General features: G+C 39.9%; 2 protein-coding genes and 1 long non-coding RNA gene across 5 annotated transcripts in view; 2 read left to right on the forward strand and 1 right to left on the reverse strand.

The window, feature by feature from the left end:
- Positions 1-16,178, reverse strand: cnnm3 (cyclin and CBS domain divalent metal cation transport mediator 3). Of its 3 annotated transcripts, XM_015033628.1 has the most exons (12): positions 15,572-16,177; positions 15,314-15,538; positions 14,472-14,806; positions 11,823-11,999; positions 10,153-10,310; positions 7,659-7,802; positions 7,424-7,582; positions 6,381-6,550; positions 5,400-5,496; positions 4,385-4,515; positions 3,800-3,926; positions 1-3,555 (listed from the first exon to the last, which is right to left on the reverse strand). In XM_015033628.1, exons 1-12 carry the CDS (start codon positions 16,061-16,063, stop codon positions 3,506-3,508), a joined length of 2,265 nt encoding a protein of 754 aa, XP_014889114.1. In that variant the 5' UTR covers positions 16,064-16,177; the 3' UTR covers positions 1-3,505. The 3 variants fall into 3 exon arrangements, with proteins under 3 accessions (XP_014889114.1, XP_014889112.1, XP_014889113.1); XM_015033626.1 differs by having other exon boundaries at positions 15,314-16,178; XM_015033627.1 differs by having other exon boundaries at positions 1-2,635; positions 15,314-16,175.
- The window catches only part of LOC106948140 (uncharacterized), a 19,478-nt gene continuing 6,000 nt past the window's right edge, over positions 10,753-24,230 (forward strand). The window contains exons 1-2 of the long non-coding RNA XR_001425118.1: positions 10,753-10,764; positions 15,141-15,145. This is a non-coding gene — a long non-coding RNA (uncharacterized LOC106948140). The remainder of the gene's footprint in view (positions 10,765-15,140; positions 15,146-24,230) is intronic.
- On the forward strand, positions 20,521-23,727 carry LOC106948139 (sialidase-4-like). The gene is made up of 2 exons (XM_015033629.1): positions 20,521-21,334; positions 21,960-23,727. Exons 1-2 carry the CDS (start codon positions 21,110-21,112, stop codon positions 22,902-22,904), a joined length of 1,170 nt encoding a protein of 389 aa, XP_014889115.1. The 5' UTR covers positions 20,521-21,109; the 3' UTR covers positions 22,905-23,727.

Consider the following 24,230-nt stretch of genomic DNA (forward strand, 5'->3'; position numbering starts at 1 on the left):
TTACATTCGAAACTAACTTTTATTTAAATCAATTTTGATAAACATTCCACCCCAAAAAAACCGTAATTTTCTGCATGAAAACAGTTTTCCACTAATGGAGAAATCATGTTATTTAGGCCTTACAGTTCTGATCAGACCCTGAAATGTCGACCACATGCAAGATCTGTTTTACTTCACAATCCAAAAAAGAAAGAAAGAAAAAAAATCAGGATTCTCCTCACATCTTATAAAATGCAGAATACTGGATTAAAATCATCACTAACATCTCCACTGAGAGACAAAACAGATGCAGACACAAATGTAACTTTGGCACCTGGATATGTACATAAACGAAATGATAATGCAACAGTTTAGTGCAATGAGCTAAACCTGGAAGAAAGAAGAAAAAAGAAAAGGCACCGCCTCCGTAACATAAAACGGGTTCCTCTAAAATGAGCTGCATTTCCAAAAACAGGAACATTTTACACTTACTTCACACACACACACACACACACACACACACACAATCTTTGAAAAATCAGAATGGAAGTGAAACTTGACATCAAGACATGAGTAGAAGTCAGCCGGAGTTGATTATTGTTTTTCTTTTAAAGAGCAGTCAGTGATAGAAATGTGAGCGACGTTTGACTCAAAAACATTAAATAAAAAACAATGTTCAGGGAATATTCTAATTCATTCAAAAATTACTTAGAAATGACATTATTTAATGTTGTGTAAGCTGTCCAGTTCAGAGGATACAAAGTTCACAAAGAACGATCACCATGAGCAAGGTAAAAAAAATAAAAAAAAATAAAATAAAATAAAAATGGCACCAAGTAATCACATCAAGTTACTTTTCCACCAAAGCAGTTCTGGTGCTAAACTGGGAATTACTAAATGCAGTAAACGTCTGATCCTCCATCTCTCAGGCAGCCTGGGTTCTGCATGTCGAGGCATGTCTGCTGTTCATTCAGGCTGAGAGAGCGAGAGAGAGCAAGACTTTCAGCTGAATGGACTGAATGAACGTACAGCAAAAAATGTCTTTCTGTTTTCATCTTGCTGAGTTTTCCAACTCCGCCTGTCTGGGAACAAACTGGATCAGGAAAATGTTGGCAAACTTTTGGAAATCTGAGGTGAGACGCTACATTCTCCAGAACAAACATGGAGGCGTACGGAGGACAGAACCTGGCATAATCATAGATAAACGAAGAATAAATAAATGGCTTGAAGTAATTTACATGCCAAATATTACTTGTAGTAAACAAAAACAGTAAGAGCTTTCTCAATTTATTTGATGATACAGTGTAACATAAATTAATATTTGGTTATTTTCAACAGGATCAGTTTAACACAACTTATTTAATTTTCCTTTATTTCAAATCATATCAGTCTTTTTATTTTATTACTTTTTTCATAGTGTGTATTTTACTTCTTTAATGGAAGAGGATTAGGGCCACTGAAAAAGAAAAAAAATAATAATTTTGACTTATTTTCTTAGAATTTCTGAGAAAAAAAAAAGATCAGAATTATTTTTCCCAGTGGGCCTAATCCTCTTCTGGAGCTTTTCTATATTCTTTTTTTACTTCATGTATTTTTTCTTTTTCATTATATATTGATTTATTTTCTCTTCTACTATTTCCTCTTTGCATTTTTTTCCCCAGAAAACTCACTTTCCTCAAACTCCTCCGATCTTATTGGCGGCTTTGACACAAATCGTTGGGCTAAGCTAATTCCTGCTCAGCAAACTTCGCCCAGTTTAGCAGCAGAACCTGTTTGATGGAAAAGTCCTGTTGAAGCACTGGAGCTGGACATGGTCTGACCAGTGGCAGGACACCACAGAGACAATAAACTACAGGTACATCCAGAGTCCAGTATGCAGGAAGACAGAATTCATAACCACCTGAATATTCCTCATTAACCCCCAAAATGGCTTTGAAAAACCAGAGTTTAGTTGTTCCCTCTGTGGAAGTAAAGGAACAAAGAGAATGATGAATCTTTGGATGCTAATTGTCTGATCTGAGATATATATATAGAAAAAAAAAGACAAAAAAACATAATTGGGATTCTTTTCCACATTTTACAATGACAGAAACAATTATTTTCATAATTCCAAAGGAATCCTGACAAATGACGGCTCTAACTCAGACATTCTGACCTGGTTTCCTCTTATTCGAATGCATTTAAATGCACCGTTTTCCTCTGGTGTCTCTTTTGTGAATGTGATGGCACTCCCCGGTTTAGGTTTCCATGGGAACGCGCAGGGTCATTGAATCGTCTTGAGGAAGCAGACGAAGCCGTTCTCTGGAACTTTATCCAATCAAAGGGTTCAGTCTCCGGTTCGCAGCAGGAAACGCTCAGATCACATTTAGGACCAATTAACGCAGAAAACTAAATAATTCCATTAAGGTAACATATCTTCTCTTACCACTCTATATTTATATTTATACAGACATATGTACATACATGTATAAAATAATCACTAAAGATCACATGAAGGAATGGCGACGTGTGAGTTAGTGGGTCTAGTTAAATAAAAGAAAAAAAATCACTTTCTCTTTCTCCAGTCTGGTCCAATAACTACGATCCAACCAGAAATGTTTCCTGTGCTACCCATGAGCCTCCTCTTCTGTGGAGCTCTCCTGGGCTCTGCTGCTACCTGTGGAACCCGACCAATCAGAGGAGAGCTGGGGTGAGGCTTGAGGTCAGGACAGGGATGGCAGCACTCACACATACAGGGGAGGGACGACCAGAGCGACAGAAGACGAAGATGGAGCCATCTACTCTGTTTGTTGTCTACTGTTTCTAAGGCGACGGCTCGGCTCCCCCGGGCGGACATATTGGAGGTCATCAGCTTCATTTCTTTTCTGATGAAATAGTTTTCAAAGCACTGGAGGAGTTTCTTTCTGCTCAGATTGCTAAAGTAATTGTAATTCAATCATTTAAAGCCAGTATGATATTTAGATAAAAGTATTTCTCCTCATCTCCCAATAATAATGACACCTCATGATTGAGCAGCCATATTATTTACATAACAATCATAATTTACATGGAACTGAATTTGAGGCACTTTTACAAGGATTTATCTCATAAAGAAAGAAAGCTTGAACTTTTTTTCTACAAGTTTAAGAAGTTTTCTTTAAACATGTTGAACCTCCAATATGGACACCAGAGAGACGTGGCTCATCACCATCTGTGGCCTAATTAAATCATACATTACTATATCTTTGTTTTGGGGAAACAGAGGCTGAACAGAATAAAGAGCATCTGCTGCAGCTGCAGTAGGACAGGAAAGGGGAAAGTGATTTAAAGACAGAGCAAAGAACAAGGAGTAGAAAAGTAAAGACACATTTACCTTCCTGCCTCCACAAAGGTCCACATGATTAGAGTACAGACAGAACGCTCAGAGGGGCTTATCGGTGATATGAGGGGGTTAATGTGTCAGCCTGCAGCAGGACAGGATTGGTGTCTGTGAGTAAGTCAGTGACTGGGGCTAAAGGTTGGATTTACCTCATGCATACAAAGCCCTCTAACAGAAGTTCTCAATGGTATCAAAGAACGAAAAGTTTACAGGAAACTCTGAGCGGGCCAGAGACAAGAGGAGGCACGCAAGGAGGGAAAAGAAAGAGAAAGAGAAAATTAATTCAGTTCAGCTGGAGGAAAAAAAAAAACAGGAAAGCACATTCCTAAAAAAAGAACAAAAAAAAACAAAACAAAACAGAAAAACACTACGAAGGCATCAGAAAGAGGAGGGGGGGAAATGTTTGCAGGTGTGGCGAGGCAGCGGACCCAGCAGGTCAGACAGCGTTCTGAGCAAAGCTACCTGGTGTGGCGTTTCTGTCGTTGAGCAGCTTGGTCTGACTGTTGGGCAGGATCTTGATCTCTGGAGGGTCTGGACTGTGGCCCGCCCGCGACGCCATGAGGGCGTTCAGGTACTGCAGACGGGTCACCTGCAGCACAACGAGACGGCCGCTTGGTTAACGTCACGGACATTAGATGACCTGCTTACGTTAGCGGTATCCATGTGGCGAAGGAGAAATGTTGGTTTGAAGTTCAAATGCAGTCAAAAATAAAAATGTGAAAGAGTGAAAGTACTGAAAAAAGAAAAAAAAGACGACGGAAGAAGACGGCAGAGGAAATAATGATAGGAGGTAAACAGGCAAAAAAGGAGCGAAAACAAATGGAAAAACATTAAGAGAAAGAGAGTGAAAATTGAAAGATAGAAAGAAAAAGAAAAATGTAAAATAAATGAAAGGATGCAAGAAGGATAAAAAAAAAGTTTTGTTTCCAAGCAGCTGTGAAAACTTTGAACTTCAAAAATGTTTACAAATGAGTCCAGTCCAGTTTAATAACAGGACAGGTGTCCCCTAAGTGTCCCCCAGGAGCCCCAGTGGACACGCCCACTCACCCGTATGAGCTGCAGGTCAGTGAGGGCTCGCACTGTGTAGTCGGGACAGTAGCTGGACGGGCTGGTGGTGTCTGCTGACTCAAAGGGGTCCCTGGGAGAGTGCCGCTGGGTTGACACCGGAGACTGGTGAACTGCGCGCGCGCGCGCGCACACACACACACACACACACACACAGTCTGAAACTGCACAGAGATCCTTCATCAAACCACAGGATTCTAGATGTGACTCCTTCAGAATCAGCCCGTCTGCTGAAGCCTCATCTACACACATTGCTGGGCAACAAAACTATTACTGAGGAAAAGAATAAAACAATAAAGGAAGACTTTAGATTTTGATAAAGCAGCTAATTCACGTGGCAACCAGCACAACAAACCATAAACCTTAGAATATTCCAATTTACAGAGGTCTCCTACGTAGTTTTCCATGTCGAACGTCCTTACAATTCCAAACTCAAGGTTCCACAGTTCCCAGTCTAATGCCGTCAACTTAAAATAGGAAATGCTAAACTTGACTGTTTCTACAGCACACAGACTTTAGCATCTGCAAGCCAGGGAAGTGGAAGTAAAGACAGATGATCAGAGGAAGAGAAAGAAACATGGACAAAAGCAAAGACAAAAAAGGACAAGAAGACAACAGGAGAAACAATAAAGCTTTTCCCAGATTTTTCCAGAGTTAGCAGGAACACAGTGGGATCGACGGTACATTTTATTTCATTCATGTAAACCTTAGTGTCCCATAATGTTTAAGAGAATTGTGTGATTGGCTTATTAGAATTTCTTAAATAAACTTAACTGGCTATTAATCATTTTAATTTTTAAATAATTCTTTCAGCTTGTATTCAAGTAGATTTCCTCTAAGAAACGTTGATGTCAATGACTTCATGAAACTTTAAAAAAAAAAGTTATTTAATACTTAGTCATCTAAATATGAAACACTGCGTCCCACTGCTCCAGACAGTGAGCAGCACAGACTAGAAGGCCTTCCAGTGAAAACAGACCGCAGTCTATCATCTCACCTGAAGAGGGCAGCGTCAGAGCAGACACTCCGTAGTAAGTGAAGGCCCCGTTCTCAAACTTCAGGCCCTCTTTGCCAATTTCCACCTCCACACGGCCCTGACAACCAGACAGGGATCAATCAGTGAAAGCTCTGCTGTAACTGCCTCAATAACAGGAAACTGATTTGGTTTTATTTTATTTTAATTGTTAAAAATGTTCATATGAAAACATTTACAAATGACCAAGTCTGGGATCTTGGTGTATTTCCCCGTCTTTCCCTGACGTCTCTCTCATAATTCATCTGAAGCCAAACAGTCAACGTGCGGTCACATGGTTCCTGGACGTCTGTATTCAACAGAGCAGACCACCTGGGGAACAACCGTCCCACATCGGTATACGTCACCTCACTACCCGCCGGGGTTCCCACTCTCTTCCTGCATCCTCTGTTTTGCTTTTACTAAACAGTCACAGAGAGAGCGCCACACCTTTCTGCAAACAGTTTCCTCCGTCAACTCCATCCAAGAGTTGACGGTTTTGACAGTTTGTGTAGCTATGTAGTAAAGACTCGAACAAAAGTACATAATTCCCCACAGAGTCTGATGAACGTTCTTTAAAAGTATCCATGTCTCCTGAGGATTCAAAGGCCGGATAGTGGAAGCGGATGCGTTGAAGCAAAATATCTGCTCTCCATTACATGCAATTTTTGTCATGCGTCTATGTCAATGAGAGGTGTTGTGTGATTGGTCAGACGTTTGTGGCCAACATGGCTGCTAACCACATCTCTCTGTGGACCATTTTGTAAAAGCACAATAGAGGATGCAGGTTGGGAATGGGGGAACCCCGCGGTGTGAAAGGGTGTCTGCAAAAATTAACAGCCCCAAAACCATGTGAGCCAACGTCGACTGTTCAGATCCGGATGAAGTGTGTGGAGCCTTAAGGTGGTGGTGTCCAGACTTTTTGCCATGGGAACCCTGCAGTCGTGCTGAGCTGGCACTTTGTACCTGCAGCAGGAGGATGAAGTAGTCCACTGGGTGGTTGCGGGTGTACAGGTAGTGGCTTGGGCTCAGTCGGTTGTTGTGGTCGAAGTGGACCTCCTGGTTGACGCTGGGGTGGCGGAGCAGGTGGAACAGCACCTTCTCAGACACACGAGCCGGGCTGAAGTGCTCCACTTCTGAAGGTGGAAACAGCAAGACAGAACTTCAGCGTCTTTATCGTTATCACAGCATTATCGTCAAGAGTGTTCATAACCCATTTGTACACCTACTGAAGTGGAACCCCACCAGAGTGCTTTATTCTCTCATTTTAATCAATTTTTGGACATTGCCTCCATCATGGACAAGCAAAAAAAAATAAAAAATAGCCAGCTAGTTGTTTTGTTTACATGTAACTAGCTGCTAATATACTCTTGCTAGCTAGTTCTTTTGCCTCCATAACTGATCAAATAAAAAACTAGCTAGCTAGCAGGGCTTTTTTGTCGCCTCTATCATGGGTAAGTAGGTGCCGCTATACGTAAAATAATATTGCTAGCTAGTTAGTTTTTTTGCCTCCATCATTGGTAAAACAAACAAAAAAAACTAGCTAACTACCATGCCTTTTTTGCCTCCATCATGGATATATATATTAGCAAAATAACTAGCTAGCTAGTTATTTTGCTAATATACTCTTGCCAGCTAGCAAGAGTATATTGCTTGCTAGCAATATACTAGCTACCTTCTGCCTCGAGTAAACGAACGCAATGAAAATGTCAGTGTGAAACTCAAACTTTTGTCTGACAAAAAACAATACATACACAAGAATATAAAAATAAATATAGTCCTGCCACAACAAACCTTAAGATATGGGATTACAGTATTTAAGATATTTTATGTATTTTTAAATCGATTTGATATTTTGGATGCACAAAGTTAAGAATTTTTAAGAATTTACAATCCCCATGTAAAAGTTTCAACTAGAAAGCCAGGTTTATAACCCATCAATACAACTTTTGAGCTAGCTTTTTTTTTTTTTTTCTTGTTTGAATAACCTTTTTTCATTTTGCACACACCTCTGGACAGGAAGCGGTGCGTGGCCAGCAGGAGCTGTGGTGATGTGTGGATCTTGGGCTCTCCCTCTGGAGGCTTGAAAATGGAGAACTCCTCGTGGGAGCCGCGAGGCTCCAGAGGGATCTCCAGAGGAGTCATCGGACGCTTCACCTTCCTGTCCACTGTGGAGGTCAGACGGGAGTTTTAACAAAGAAACAAACGGCCGCAGCGGCAGGAAAAGTTTTCCCAGGCACTCACAGTAGCCGTCGGACTCGTCCAGGATCTCAGACTTGATGATCTCCTCGATGACGTCCTCCAGGGTGACCAGACCCAGAACCTCGTAGAACGGGTCGCCCTCACCCTCATTGTTCACCTTCTGGACGATGGCCATGTGAGAGTTGCCTACATGAACACCAGACACAGAGACGGACCTTCATCACTCAGCTCAGTTAGACAATGTGTTACCTGCTTGTTCTGGATCTCAACAAAAGTCTGACCCAATACACACACACACACACGCATGCACGCACACACAATGGCCAGCAGTTTACTTTCAAACCTACTAAAGTGTGTGTAAAAGTCCTTGGAAATGGAGCAAAAATAATGAGTATAAAAAATAAAATTCACTGAGTAAAGACTTACTGGAACCCCAAACCAGTCCTGGTTTGTAACTGAAGCATCTTTTTAGGATTACACTTAAATGTCCAAAGAACACAGAACTGGAGCACAGAGATTCACATTGGGGGTCCCCTTGTCTCCATGACAACTGCTAGGCTTTTGTACATGGCTATGTGAATATGAATGTAGCAAATCAACTAGTCACATGATAAATGAGAAAATGTAATCATTTTTATGATTTATTGTTTTTCTTTTTTCTCTCTTTCCAACAAAAACTGGATGATAAAAGTCTTCAGTTTGGTGTTTTGGTCTCATGACTTCATAATTCATTTTATTTGTCATTTCTGTTATTTTGTTTATTTATTTTGGTTATTCAAAATGTCTTCCAGTTCCAGTGTTACCTTTATTGGAAGGGACAGGACATTATAAAATATTGCATATTCTACCTGTTCCTTTTTGAACAGAAAATATAAAATTTGTATGTTACTTGGGCATAATAATTTGTTTTAACTTTTATTTCTTTAGTTTGTTCCATTCAATTTTATTTTAGTTCTTTCTTGATTGTCTTTTCTGTCTGTTTGAAATAAATAAATAAATTTATTAGAATTTAAAGTTTATTGATCTTTGAGAATGTGTTCTTGCATTATCATACCACTGCCATTATATTACTTTAAAAAAAGTCTCAATATAACATCATCATTGTTTATCGCAATAAATTCTGGAACAATTTATCATCCAGCAAAACTTGTTGTTATGACAGACCTGTATATTCCTTTAATAGGCAGAATTTCTAATTCTGTAGTTACGTTTATGAAGTCCTGCATCTTCATTTTTTACATTGCCTAAAACAAATTATTCATTGTGTTCATTTCTTTTAATCTGTTTTCATTTTTGCTCTTGGTAGTCGTTTCTCTTTGTTGGATTAAAGCAGTCTGATGCTCAGAACTGAAACTCAACCTCCGATTCTGAATTAAAATGCTGGATAACACATTCCTCTGCAGACATTTTAACCCTGTTACGGATATTTTCCTCTCTAAGCTAACAGTTTGGATTTTCTGCCACTAGAAAAATCACATCATCAGAAAAATAAGGGCTAAGCAAATTTCCCAAACTAAGCAGATTTGCGGCTAAGTTTAGCTACTTCCAAGACGAGCTCAGAGACTGCTTTTTGCTTTTTCTAAGCAGCGGCCAATCAGAAGCGTCGACCCATTGAACGCTCTCTCTCTCTCTCCCTCCTGCAGCAGAAAGCTCTCAGTGTTTCCAGCCTGCTCAGTCAGCTGCAGCTGCAGCAGCTGCTGAGTCAGCACCGAGCTTTCTGCACATGCTCAGTGCGGTTGTCATGCTGCATTAGAGAGCAGCTAGGAAATGAGATCCCTGCTGGATCTCAGGGCTTTCTCTCGGTTGCTTTGATTCAGTTTTACTTTTTCAACTATCTGCTGTTGATGCAGATACCGTACGCTGTGAGGTGTGATGGGTTTTTTAGGGTGAAATTTTAATGTTTTGGTGATTCATTTTATTTCTTCAAGTCTTTCATTCACATTAACTGCATAGAGCAATCTGTGTCCCTTTGGCATTTTTTGTGCCACTGCCTCACAATTATTAATAATTTCTACTGTTACCATTTGATTTCTGTTTGGTTCATTTTTTTCATCCTATTCAAGTTGAAATCTAATCAAAGTTGGCTGTTTTTATTGTTTTCCATTATGTGATTAGATTTTCTGATATACCAGATCAACTAGTACATGTTTGGGATATTAACATAGACATCTGTGATAATATATTATATAGACAGAAAAATTAGATAACTGTTGATGTTTTAATACTGTGGACAATTTTAGTCCCTACCTAAAAAAAAAAAAACATATTTGCATTTTTTTATTTTGTTTTTACTAAGAAAAAAAAAAGAAAAATAGATTTAATCTATTAAATATAGCTATTCTATCTATTAAAAATAGATAACATAACTTTTTTCATTTATGTTAAGGATTAGGGTCTTATTTTTTGTTGTTAAATCTTTTTATTATATCTAGTGTTGCAATGTTTGTGTTGCAAATAAATGCAAAGTCAAAGCAGAGAGTAGAGGGTGAAGTGAGAACAGAAAGGTCTCTGATTGGTCACTCAGATGTTAGCTCACCTTTCTTGAACTCCTCCAGCATGGCGTCCAGCTTGGTGTCGTTGAAGACGAAGTGCAGCGGGTGGTTGTAGAACTTGGTGATGGTGGTCATGGGCGTGCAGTCCTCCGGGTCCACCAGCGCCAAATCCTTCACGTAAAGGATCTCCACGATGTTGGACCTGGAAAAAAACAACAACAAACAAACAACGTGTCGGTCAGAGGGATCCAACACAAAGCAAGCGGCTGCGTCTTCAAACAGGTCCTCAGGTTGACGGCATTCCTTATGAAAAGTTCAAACATGGAGCCGTCGGCTTTATTTCTAGGTGAAAGTCTGATTCCCAGAAAGTCCCATTGATGACACTTTTACTGTAACATGATAGAAAATCAGCTTAGAATTTGCCATCTAGAAATGGCTAGAAATGTTTATTAGATTTTTAGGGATTTATTGAGTTAGAAACAACCACAGAACCTTGAGCTGCTCTTTGCTTCACATTACAGTTTTTATTGTCAACAAGCTTTGATTTACAAGAAAGGATGAATTAACCCGTTTTGTGGTTTTTATCGATCTTAAAGAGAAAATGGAGCAGACTGAAATCTGTACCAGCTTTCAAAAATTGAAACCTCCAATTTTTTGTAAGCTTCAGTCCTGCTTTTACCCGTTTTACCTGAACACATCTGTGTTGATTCACCAGGATGGCCATGTGCTTTGCATTGTAACTGCAGTCTTAAACATTAGGGGAGGTGAGTAAGTTCTTCAGGAAAAACCCTGGCTGTGTTAAACCAGCTTTAGAGGTAGGAGTGTGTCGACGAATTGGTCCAGATTTCCTTCAATTTGGAAAATCAGTCAATATATGAGGAAAAAAAGAATAAAAATCAACTTTTCAGACAAAAAAAACATTGGTCAAAAATCGGAATTGACTAGAAAGCTGAAATCGCTGCACCCTAGTTGTAACACTACGTGTTGTTCAATCTACACACCCTCAGTAATTTTAAACTCCCTGAACATATAGTTTCATTTAGACAGAGACCTTCAGAGTATATTTTCATATTTTGTCATAATTAAACTAAATAAAAGAGAATTGGGAAAGAAAATTCTTGTCCATATTGGCTATTTTTATTAAACACAGCTATAAATTTGCTCTTTTTCACAAAATAACCTAAAAAATAGCAAATTAAAAAAAGGTTAGTGCATGAGAACGACAGAGTTTAAAATGTTTTCAGACACGTTAAGATGTGACCAACAGTGATCCGTCTGACCAGGGTTCTGTAATGTTTCCATGAGAAGTCGCTCATTAAAAAAACATTTTCCAGCAGAAGTTATTCATTACTGCTAGAAATCATTCTGTTGATTTAGCCTTCTGGGGAGTTTCTTCAGTAAGAATGAGAAAATTCTAACTTTTCCTCATTCACTTTTACAGAAAAGTGGCCAAAACGATAAAAAAAAAGTTTATTTTTTTTAAATCAATATTACACAGCTGATACTATCCTTCACAATAAACAGATAAAAAATTAGCAAGCTTAAAACTGGGAATTATGTTTGTTGTTTATGGCGCCCTCTGGTGTTTGCAAAACAGCATCTGCAAGTTGTTTATATAATAAATAACATCTTTTCTTCTCAGTTAAAGATGATGGACGAAGAAATCAAAATGATGGAATGTACGTTAAAAAAAAAGCAGAAGTTAAACACAAACCTCTCCTCCTCATAAATAGGCACCCTGGTGTATCCGCTCTGCATGATCTCCGACATGGTGGAGAAGTCCAGGACAGCCGAGCTGGGCAGCATGAAGCAGTCCTTCAGGGGAGTCAGGATGTCCTCCACCGTCTTGGTGCGTAGCATCCCACGGCTGAACTCCTCTTTCACAAACTCGCTGTGCAAACACACACAAACATGGGTCAGTAACAGCAAACATATGATCTTCTCAATGAAGTCAATCAGACCTGTTCCAGATCATTCTAGTCTTCAAAATCAAAGTCCAAACGTCTCACTGGTCTTTGACGCAAAGTTTCTAGAAGATCATCAGCTGAAACATGAAGACTTTTTCTAATGTCACATCCCAGATTACCATTTCTACGGGTGCACCAATCCACTTTTTTCATTTCCGATACCAGTACCAATATCTGAGGTTTAGTATCGCCTGACACCGATCCGATACAGCAAGAAAGTGCTGGACTGACTTGAAACATTTTGTTTTTTTAAACACAGTCATAAATGTACTGAGTTACAAATTTATTTGATAACTCTGCACCAGCATAACACACTTAAATATACCAATAGCTTCACAAGCTTGTTCAAACATGTAAAAATTAACTGCAATAAACCTTTTTTCAAATGGGTTAGAAAGTGCAATTAGGAATTCTAATTATAAGGTAAAATAAATAATAAAGCTTAGAATTAGACTGAATAGATCTGCCCTTATGAATCTTGTACATTGTCACCAATACCAAATGTAGAATTTTTTTCAATTATCAAGACAAATACAGATAACATTGGATCGGTACATCTCTTAACTTTTCACACAGGACCATGTAGGTCTGTTTTTTTGGGGGGTTTTTTCCTCCGTTAATAATAAACATCTTCATTTAAAAACTTCATTTTGTGTTTACTTGTGTTGTCTTTAAATAAAACTGGCCTGAGGTTCTGAAACATTTAAGTGTGAGAAACCTGAGAGAAAAAAAACAAACAAAACACAAAATCAGGACGAAGGGCAAACACTTTTTCACACCACTGTATCTACTCAGGCAATCTGTTTATACACTTCTGGAAATCGAGGAAGGTAGAGACTGCCTCCAAGAAATCGACACCGATTCCTGGAAAACGTTCCTGCCTGGGGAAGATTCCTCGTCTTCAGTCTGTGGGTGTCTAGTTCAAACATGTCTCAACTCTACTGGAACAAGTCAAACAACAAGTTATTCTCTATCCGGCACTGCGAATCCTTCTGACCCAGCAGTCAGTCCTAGCTAAAGGCTTCAGCAGACATGTCCTCGGTTCTGTTGTTAAACTTTAACACGGTAGAAGTCTGCTTAGTATCGTCTTGCGCATCTTTTTCTCTCCAATCTGGGTCAGGTATTCCACCGAAATGTACCGTCCCTTTAAGCAGCTTTTCCACTTCAGGCTTCAGACATACTGTGAATCAACAGTTGAACCACTAAGTTTCTAATATGTTTGAAGTAAAGGTATCATGCCTGAATGGATCAATGTTTATTTGAGAATTAAAGGTTACTTCCTGCTACTTGGCTGTTCCTTTTCTATATTTCCCATCCTGCTGTGATCTGAATACAAAAAGGCCAGGATGAGCGATGACCCTAAATATGAATATGATTAATCCAAACTTTTCAGCTTCTGACCCACATACTTGGCGTGAGAGCATTTTTAGCAGAAAACACAAAAACCTCTCCAGAGTAAAGCCAAACATGTGACTAATAATCTGTCGAGTGTGGCCATTTTTCTTTTCTACTTGTACTGGTCTATCCAACATGGACGTTTTTCTGTCGAGAAAGAAGAAAGACAAGGAGACTGAAGTCCTCAACCTCCACTCGTTTCCGCCTGCAGCTATTGCTGAGTCTGCCACCATTGAGCCAGATGTCTGTTTGGTCTGTCAACACAGCAGAGGAACTTGAGATTCAACTTTTTTCAAACCTTCACAATAAAATTTTAATTGTTTAGAAAATCTAAATTTTTTTAAACAACCTTGCAGTTCTTACATAGACCTTCTGTAAATATGAAGTAACATAGAACAAATGTCTGTGTGTTTGTTAAAAAATAAGCAAGAAAAAAATTACTACTATAAATAAAATCCATTCTTCACACTTTTTTTTATCAATATGCTATAACAATTTTTAGGGTTTAAAACTTTGGGTCAATATCAATATCCGATATATACATATATATATATATATATATATATATATATATATATATATATATATATATATATATATATTTTATATATTTAGAGAGAGAGAGAGAGAGAGAGAGAGAGAGAGAGAGAGAGAGAGGGAGACAGGTGCACCGATTCCAGTTTTGGATGATACCAATTTTCTTGTCTGAAAAGTTGCAAATTTTTCAAACATATTCTTACAAAACTATGATAATGTTAATAACCAGGATGAATTTCAACACGATGTTCATGACACCGCATTTTGATAAATCCGTAATTACATTACTCTCAGTAGTAAGCAGGGATGTAATGATGTGATGTTATGGTGGTTAACTGATTGAGAAGGTTTCTAAATAAATTTAAAATCGTTTTTTCTATATCAAATATATGCTAAATGTAGTATCTATATATGTATTATTATTATTATTATTATTATTATTATCTTAGTTTTGTTCATAGTACCTGTAAGGGTCATTGACGCTGGCGCGGATCATCTCCATGGCTCTCTCCCGTATCCCACAGGTGCTGATGTCTCTCCCCAGGCCCAGGTCCAGAATCAATCCCAGGGGACAGGACAGGGGACAGGTGAGCACCATGCAGACCTGGGCCAGCCAGGTCAGCCCGGGCGCCAGCTGGAAGCCGTAGCCGGAGCACAGGACGTGAGGAACCAGCTCAGCCAGGAAGAAGATCAGAAAGCCGCTGGTGAACACCGCCGAGACTATGGAGCCCAGCGCCCGGTACAGGAGCACCCCGATGACGGAGTGGCCCAAGACGCAGAGGAAGAGCAGCGAGCATGTCTGAGTGGGAAAGAGCTTTGTTGGCAAGAAGAAAACGAAACGGCCCTCCGACTAGGACTGGGCAACGAATTAATAACAATACATAGTGAGATAAACACATTATCAATATCAGTATATAATACGTCCGATACAATGTTCAATAATTTCACTGAAATCCGATCCAGAACCGCACAGTATTCTGGGGGATGTAGGCAGAGGAAAGACTTAAACAGCTCAACTTCTCACGGCCAGCTAACCAAAGTACCAACTAATTCATCTACATCCTGATGAACCTACCATGGCTCTGTGGGTTAAGCAGTCAACTAGCAGTCTAAAGGTACCAGGTCGATTCCAGTGTTTGTTGTATAAATATCTAGTGTCAAAACAACGTTAATTATTAACATGCATATGAACAAAGAGATAAAACCACCAGTTTGATACCATTTCAGATATTAAAAACATAAACTAATATCGACTGAAACCCTTATATCGTGCTAAGTTCCAACTTGCTCTACCTCAGGAACTCACCAAGAAGTTCCCCCTCCTCCTGATAGGCTCCAGGCGCTTGGCGGCTCGCTTCTCCTCCTCGGATCCGCAGCTGTGGAGAACATAGAGCTCCACTGGGTCGAGCCACAGCAGGCTCAAGTTTACGGTCCTCAGCAGCCCGCAGATCAGCAGCATCAGCACCACCAGGAGAGCCAGACCCCACGGGGGGACTGCCGTCTTGGTCATATTAAGCCGTGGGGGGGCTGTCGTCGGGGTCATATCCAGCCGTGGAGGGACTGTAGATTCTCCCGGACAAACTTGCAGTCTGTCCGGGCCCACTGATGCCCACATCCCCCCTCTCTGTACACACAGGTGGTAGAAATCCGCGGAGATGCTCCCACGCTTCTTCACCTCCACCGTCAGCAGCCCGCTGTTCGGCTCGTCCGCTTTGAACGGTTCCGTTGCATTAAAGGCGGATTCCTGCCGACTGGACTCCTCTTTGCACGGGTCAGGGGCATCACCGACCGACCCTGCGGCTCCCTCAGCCGCCCCAGCGAACGCGAGCCACGGCCACGGCCAGCTTCCATTCAGATTAGCCCCAAAGAGACGGAGCTGGAACGTGGCTCCTTCTGGCGCCGAGATGATTCGGTCCTTCATGCGCACCAGACCCCCGGGGTCTTCCAGTCGCAGCCCCACGACCTGCGGAGCTTCCTGGCTGCAGGCGCCGAATCTGATCCCGCAGAACAACAATATCATCAACAGGAACCGTAGACCTGCCAAGCTGGCCACCATATTGGAATTGCTCAGCCTGGCTCTGCGCGGGTCATGTGACTCCAGTCTGCCATTGGTCCCGCCCACTCAAGCGCTGCAACTGAGCAGCTTCGGTGGCCATTTAGGCTCGACTCATGATCTTTTACATGAGGTGAGCGAGTGAGCTTGGCGTCCATGTTGGCGCTGGATTCTTGGCTGTTTTTGTTTTTAAAGCTCCGCCCCTTCGCAGTGTGTGTCCACAGCCACAGGAGACGAGAACGAGCTCACGCCCATCTTTGTTGGATTTCTTGAAAACAAGCCATTCATGGCTCTACCCCTCTGCTGAACACACGTCCTTTTTTAAATCTAAAGTTAAATTAATACCTTTCACCACATGTGCTCATAAAAATGATTAATATTTAATAGGTCTGTCTGCAAATGTTAGAATTTCTTCTTTCAAACCACAAAGGATTGATTTGTGCAGGTCAGACTGATTTGTGTTTGTCAACTTATCATTTAAAGTCTTCAATGGACAAAGTTCTCTTCCTCTGATACACTGATTGACTTCAGCAGGGGCTGAGCAACTTCTTTTGGGCTTCAGGGCAGACATTCTAACAAGCCTCCATTTGACCCCCTCAGGATACCTGATGTTTATCATTTCCTCTGACAACTAGAAGGCAGATGAGAACATTTAGGGGAAAAAATAAAATAAAAAAAACACCTTACAGACCCTAGATTATTATATCACTAATATAATAATCTAGGGTCTGTCTGGCAATAGATCACACCTCAATGCTAAATGCAAATAATCTTTAGCTATATTCTTTATATCATAGATTTAGCTGTTTTCACAGTGTAAGGGTTTTTTTTTTTAACTGAAATACAATGCGATCCACTGCAAAAATTTTAACATTAAAGTTGTAGTTATGAGAAAGAAGGATGCATTCATGTTTTTGTTTTTTTGTTTTTTGTTTGTTTTTTTTACACATGGTTTAATATTTTATAGATAAATGTCCTAATCTTATTTTTTTTCTGGCTAAAAGTTTTTGCAGTAACAAAATTTTGACCTTTTATTACCCCATTCACTCCAGTCAAGCTAAATAAAATCTATTCAGAGCGGCAAATGTTACAGAAATGTTTGGAGAAAAAAAAATGAACGCAGAGATTTAAAAATTTAGACCAATGTTGACATCTGATATTTTTCCATTATTGGAAATTCCTCCTAACTTTATAATTCACTCCGAAATCATCTGAACCTGATATGAGCATTTATATCAGGTGAATAAATAGACCCTTGGTAAAACAACTGGCATAATCACTGAGTATGAAGTCAATAATCAGCTCATCAGCAATAAATACAAACTACAATTAAACAATATCGCAGAATCAAATATAGCAGCAAATAAAAATAATAAAAGCTAACAAGCTTTCCTTATATTTTACTGAAATAGGACACGACACATCGAGAAGAAAAGTGTTTTAAGCAATGGTTAAAAATTATTAGTGTTCTAATCATTTTTGACCGGTGCTCAGAACAAGGTTAGGCTTTTCTATGAGCAACATTCATAGTTTCTATTAACTTTTTAAAAGAGCAGGTTTCGGTTGTTTTTGTTTGTTGTTTTTTTTTTACCTCAAACCCAAACTGACCAGGTGTCAGACTGGTGGCAGTTAAAATGGTCTGAAATCTTGATGGAGAACCAGGTCATTATTGATAAAATGCAAACCTTTTCCCTGTCGCTTTGAACCTAACCGTGAAAACAAAAAGCTTCACTTCTTGCTTTGCCTAACTAGGACAGGTTCTGCATCCTGCCTGGTCCAGAAATGGAGCATCTCCAGGATCTCAGCTGAGAACAAGAGTCTGTCTCTAAGTCTAAGAAGACTGATGTTGTTGTTTGTTACTTTGGATGATACTACGGAAATTTGGAAAATGTTCACTTTATTTAAAGTCCTCTTTCTTTCGTATTAGTTAACTATATGTGAGTCAGCTAATACATAAATTTAACACGTTAAAATGAAACACTTTTTTTCAACCAGAATCTTTATGTTCAAGTGTTTCTGGTACATCCGTAAATCTGACGCACATGTGACGTTCACTAACAACGGTGATGAATTTTACTTCAAAACATAATCTGATGTGACACTGGAAAAGACTGTTGTGTTCAAGTTGTGCTAATAGTACTTAGCCTATCAGCGAAGCTATTCAGGCCTAAAGTAGCATGTCAATGCTAACCATGTAGCAGAAGCACATACGTCCCCAACTCCAATGTCAGCGTCCACAGTTTACATTTCTAAAGAAGTTCCATGAACGATCATATTCAGATTCAGATTCAGATTTAAAAGTTTTCAATACTGTTTCCATTTGAAAACCTTCATGTTGGCTCTGCTACCTTGAGCTCAAGTCCACTGGTCCAACAGAGAGCAGAATTCATGGTTACTTCAATTTACAGCACATAGTTCGGGTACGGAAGCAGCAAAGCAGTCCCAGTGCATTATGCTACCACTACCATGTTTGACTGTAGGTATGATGTTCTGGTTAACAACCAGTTTGCTTTGCTGTGTAGTGACTTTGTGCCTTAAACTCTCCTATTGAGGCCATTTTTGTCCAGATTCTTGTTGAATCAAACACGGCTACCTTATCCAAGCCCTGCAGTGCTTCAGATGTTCTTTGTTCTTTCATGACCTCCTGGATGAATTGTTGATGTGCTTTTTAGTAATATTAGTTGGCTGGTCAACTCTTGGAAGACTCACCACTGTTCCATGTTTTCTCCTTTTGCATCCGCAAAAGGATGATTCACTGAAGTTCCAAAACCGAAGAAATTCCTTTGGAACCCATTTCAGACCAACAGATTTCAATGAATTTCTTAACTCTTCAATTTTCTATAGATCAGAATTGGAAGTGTTACTTTTTGAGATTTATTTAACCATCTTGTCAAGACACATAACCAATTCTACAGATCATGTCTGGTTATGGCTGGTAGAATCGAGTAATTCTTTTCATAGATCAAATCTAAAATATTCAAAGGAAAATGCAACTGGGGAAGCGTAAACACATGTGTGATGCTACTTGACATGCTATTGATGTAGCCAATGCAGGGATGCCATTTTGTTTCCCTTGGAACTTTCTGTGATACTGCTAAGATATTTGCCATTGTGTCTTTTTCCACATACTGAGATAAATTTTGTGTTGGAACTATTAAAATAATTAAAATAGACAGAAGTGTTTATACATTTTAGATAAATGCTGGAGTCTATAACCCCTGAAGACCAGGGATCTACTGTATATGATGGAAGACTAAAAATAAGTTAATAAAGACAAACTAGTTTATCCTAAGATTGCAAGCCGTAGTGTAGCAGAGAGCAGTAGGGAGGAGGTGAGTCTGTAGAGGTTACCCAACGAGGGAGCAGAGCCCACCTGGATGTGGGGTACAAACAAATATTTCCACAGGAGCCTGGAGATAAACCCAGTGGACGGTTTGCGTTTCACACTGAACAAACATGACCGTGGCTGTTTGATGAAGACACCGCCTAACTGATTGGTTTGGGTTCAAATGACAATCATTAACTCTGCTTTTTTATCATAATTACAAATGGACCAGAGAAAATATGATAACACAAACATGGAGCAATAAAACAGCAGACTATAATAAGGGGCCACCCTTCTACATTCATCATATCCTTCAGGATTCCTCTGGGCAGTGATTCACTGCAGTTGGTGAGTTCTTTTTCTTTCTTTTTTTTTTTTTACTATTTTTACAATTCATTTTGCAATAATTGTTCCAGTGTCAGATGTATACCTCGACAAATAAAGAAATGACAGTATAAATAAATAATATTTTCATATCACATCACGTGCAACTGGAAGATTTTCCAGTGTCTTTGTTCAGGCTGGTGAAATTTTAGTTCTGAACATCTGATATTTTGCAGCCTCGTGTTGTTTAGCTGATTTGAGGAGGATTGGTATTTTTGTAGTGGGACAAATGATGTCACATGTTATGATATATCATCCTTCCCTAATAGGAGCAGTGCAGATATTAGTTTCGGGGGGAAAAAACAAACAAAAAAGACCCCACACACACACAGAAGCTGTGCTCTAAACTCTCAAAATCTCTTTAAAAATCCACTATTTACATTTTGGATCATAAATCATTAGTGTCAGGAAAACATACTGACCCTTTCCACAATATCTATCTACTTTTCTGCAATGCCTCTTAAAAATACTCAAACCCCTTGACTCAAACAGCTGCAAACTTTGATGTATTTATTGGGACTTTCTGTGGTGAACTTTTACAAAGTAAGGTTTAATGCTGAAGTGGGAGGAACATTATGCCTTATTTTTGATGTTTTTTATAACCCAGCTGCCAGTCTGATGAACTTTCTGTCCATGAAGTCCAAACCTGAACATTCCCACAGGAAAGCATGGTGGTGGCTGCATTATGCAGTGGGGATGTTTTTCTTCAACAGGGACCAGGAAGCTGAAGGACAATGACATCAAACACACAACCAGAGATATACCGGGATGGTTCAGATCAAAATATATTCAGGTGCTAGAACGGTCCAGTCAAAGATCAGACCTGAATCCGGTTGAAGATCTATGGCAAGACTTGGTGGGGAGAAAAAATGATAGTCACACTCTCTGTCCAGTCTGAATGAACTTGAACTATTTAGCAAGACAGAATGAGCAAAAAGTTTTATCTGATGTGCAACGCTGACAACAATCCACCAACAGGAACTTTAAGTTGTTGCAGGAACTGTGAAAACAAAACTCACAGCTGACATTCATAAACTGTATTGATTTGTTTGGTCTCTTTTAGCATTTTATTATTTGGGTTGGTATGCTTTAACTGTTAATGACACAATAAACTGTTCTCTTATCTTCCTTATCTACATGTGACCCCTTCCGCAGGAACCTTTATTCCAAATGACCTCAGATAAAACTAACTGTACGGTACTTCACCCTTGTTTACCTTTAATCAAGATGCTTATTATCACACTGACATGGCCCCCACTTCATTGCAATAAAGTCTCCTCCCTCACAGCTCTGCCCCTGATAAAACACTGATTGATTGTTTTGCCCACAGATGAGAAACTATGGAAAAGAAAGCCTTGCTTACCTCCGGACAGCAGAGTACCGTCTTCCTTTCCAACAAGGAGGAGGTGTACAGGATTCCTGCTCTGCACTATGACCAAGACCAAAAGATTCTGCTGGCCTTTGCAGAGAAGCGGCGAACCTCAAATGATGCCAGTGCGGAGGTGCTGGTCATGAAAACAGGAGAGCTGGTCAAAGACGAAGCCACTCTTGAAATAAGTGTTAAGGTAAATCGTCTAAACCAGTCTCTCTCAGCCTGTGGTCTGCAAGGTGCTGCAGGTAAATGAGCATTTATTTGCTGTGATGTGAGCTTAAAGTCTGACGCTACAGTTAGCTTACCAAAGGATTGTGTTTAAATTAATAATGGATGAGAAGCTTTGGAAAAGCTGAAGATATCAGAGTCATTCAGTCTGCAGGAATATTTTTCAGTTTTTTGGGGTGAGTTGCAGAACTTTTGTTTTTGAGCAGTGCTGTGCCCCACGCTGACTAACTGCATCTGTAGCACCTAAAATAAAATTATTATTTATGTTGGGCTTAGAATACGCAGTTTAGAATCTCTTACTCAAAATGCCTCGAGTAGACTTGTTCATAATTTTGTCATCATCATCCTTCTCTTTAAGATGAACAGTCAGTTAAGACTAACATTAATATTTTCATTTCAGGTTGCATATAGTAAGATGTTGGGGTTATCTCGGGGGCAATTTCAAGTTAGGTGGTACGTGAGTGTTTGTTAAATGGGTTTAGTGGTCCTCCATCTGAAAATGTTTGAGAAACACTGGTCTAAACCAACTGTTTTCTTGCTATGCCATTCATTTCAGCATGGCTCTAACTCAGAGTTGTATGCTTTTGCAGTGGTCAGTGTCCAGAAACGTGGTGGAGAAGGTCCATCTTGGTGGATATCGTCCCATGAATCCATGCCCAGTCTACGAAAAGACGACCAAGACACTCTTTCTGTTTTTCATCTGTGTCGAAGGAAACGTTTCAGAACCATGGCAGAGGTTCTGGGGCGTCAACAAGGCCCGTCTCTGCTACATGACGACCAGAGACGCCGGTGAGACCTGGAGCTCGGTCACTGATTTGACAGTAAATTTTCCTCAGACCAAACAGTGGGCAACGTTTGCCGTTGGTCCGGGTCACGGCCTCCAAACAGAAAGCGGTAGACTGATCGTTCCAGCCTACGCTTACGTCTCTCGCTTCCCCTCGTGCTTCTGCGTGTCGTGTTTTTTTGCCGTCTCGCGCGCGTTCTGCTTTTACAGTGACGACAAAGGCGCCACGTGGCAGCTGGGCAACACGCTCGACGACAAATCGGTTGAATGCGAAATGGCCGAGGTTTCGGATGGCGAAGGCAGCAGGTACGTTTACTGTAATGCCCGCAATGAGGGAGGCTACCGTGTGGAGGCAGTCAGTGACAACGGGGGAGAGGATTTCCTCACCCTCCCTTTTGCTGAGAAGCTCGTGGAAACAGGCGGGGGATGTCAGGGGAGTGTGGTCTCCTTTCCAGCTCAACCTGGAGTGGCTGGTGCAAATCTGGAGCCGCGGTGGCTGCTTTACTCCCATCCGACCAGTCAGTCCAAAAGAGTGGACCTAGGGGTGTATCTGAACAAATCCCCACAGGATCCAAGTGCATGGAGCAACCCTTGGATCCTCAACAAGGGCCCCAGTGGTTACTCTGACCTGGCATACCTTGAAGATGGCTGGTTTGCATGTCTGATGGAGTGTGGAGAAGCATCTGAAATTGAACAGATAGCATGCAATGTCTTCAGCTACATTCAAGTAAAAAAAGGTATTGAAAACTAAAACACTGATCCTTGCAAACACAGTTTGCAAATATCAATTTTTACTCCTTAATAGGATTAACATAAGCATAGTCACACCATCATTAAATCATTTGCTGATGACATGAAGAAATACTTTCTGATTACACATACTAGCATTTTTAGGCACTTTGCCAATTAATTGGTGGAGGTGAAAATCTTTTTTTGTTTGATATTCATCTGACATTTTCTATACTTCCAACTGCTTGTCAACTATAGGCAAAGACAGATAAATCAATGTGTCAATTACTAGTGAAATAACTTATTATAAAACAACACAAGTGTTTTACTCGTGATGTTTTAACCCTGATATCATACCTGATCTTTGGTAGACGCTCAGCATAAGGAGTTTAATCTATCGGTGTTTTGTTGACGAAGTGACAGAAACAAACACCGGGATTTTAGTGATCTCTTAAAACTGAGAAGCTATTTGTCTCGATTCTTTGTCTATTGGAAAGAACCCAATGAACCCTGGAATAATCCCATTTAACTTTGGGTCCATGTTTAACACGCAAATTCTAAAGTCAAAAATGAATCATTTCTGACTCTAGATGCTGGTGCAGACAGATTAACACGCTATAATCCTAACAGACAAACGAAAAAAGAAAAAAAAATGGCTGGACTGCATCCTTTGATTATGTTCGAAAGAAGTCGGGTTTCCAGGGGTTTTTACGGTATATTTTTGGTCATCTATTGAACTTTGTGCTTTTGATCAAACTTTGATGTGAAAATAAATATCTAAATATGATGTATTCAAGCATTTAATTGAGATTTAACTAATGAATAAAGTGTTATTTTTCCTTCAACCAGTTTTTTCATCGTTCTTTAATTCAGGGCAGCTTGTGGTGTTTGGTCTGAGGTTCCAGAACCAACCTCGGGAGCTTTGCTGCATGTTTTCCCCCATTTTCTGTCTAGTCAATTTGAATAAAGGCCACTAGTGGCTACAAATCTTTAAAAAGCATTTAGATAGACTTTCAGTAAAGCTGTCCACATGAACCTCCTCCTAATCTCAGTTTATGAAATATTTCTACACCTTGAGAATAAGAAAAGAAAAAAGTAATTATAGGCTGGAATATAAGGTTTTATTTTTATGAGTCCTCTGTCCACAATTTATTTCATATTTGCATTGCTCCCATACAAACTATAAAAGACTACACCTCAGTAGCTCAATGTATCCTATCCCTGGTATAACATCAAGGTTTTGTGATGTAAAAAATGGCACGTTAAATAACTAAAAATGTACATTTTCCATCTATAATGTGACATTTATTCTGAACAGCTCAATGGAAAGTTAATAACAGGAAAAACC

The sequence above is a fragment of the Poecilia latipinna genome, unplaced genomic scaffold, assembly GCF_001443285.1.
Source record: "Poecilia latipinna isolate Pla-1442-1.1 unplaced genomic scaffold, P_latipinna-1.0 Scaffold274, whole genome shotgun sequence".
Taxonomy (NCBI): domain Eukaryota; kingdom Metazoa; phylum Chordata; class Actinopteri; order Cyprinodontiformes; family Poeciliidae; genus Poecilia; species Poecilia latipinna.

What these genes read in the sequence shown, in the direction of transcription:
- cnnm3 (XM_015033626.1), bottom strand. Translation starts at nt 16,063, where the DNA reads ATGGTGGCCAGCTTGGCAGGTCTACGGTTCCTGTTGATGATATTGTTG. An exon ending in AGCGTCAATGACCCTTACAG is followed by an intron (nt 12,000 to 14,471) that starts GTACTATGAACA and finishes GTGTTTGCACAG; the next exon opens with CGAGTTTGTGAAAGAGGAGT. An exon ending in GGACGAGTCCGACGGCTACT is followed by an intron (nt 7,583 to 7,658) that starts GTGAGTGCCTGG and finishes TGACCTCCACAG; the next exon opens with TGGACAGGAAGGTGAAGCGT.
- LOC106948139 (XM_015033629.1), top strand. Translation starts at nt 21,110, where the DNA reads ATGGAAAAGAAAGCCTTGCTTACCTCCGGACAGCAGAGTACCGTCTTC. An exon ending in CTCTTGAAATAAGTGTTAAG is followed by an intron (nt 21,335 to 21,959) that starts GTAAATCGTCTA and finishes ATGCTTTTGCAG; the next exon opens with TGGTCAGTGTCCAGAAACGT.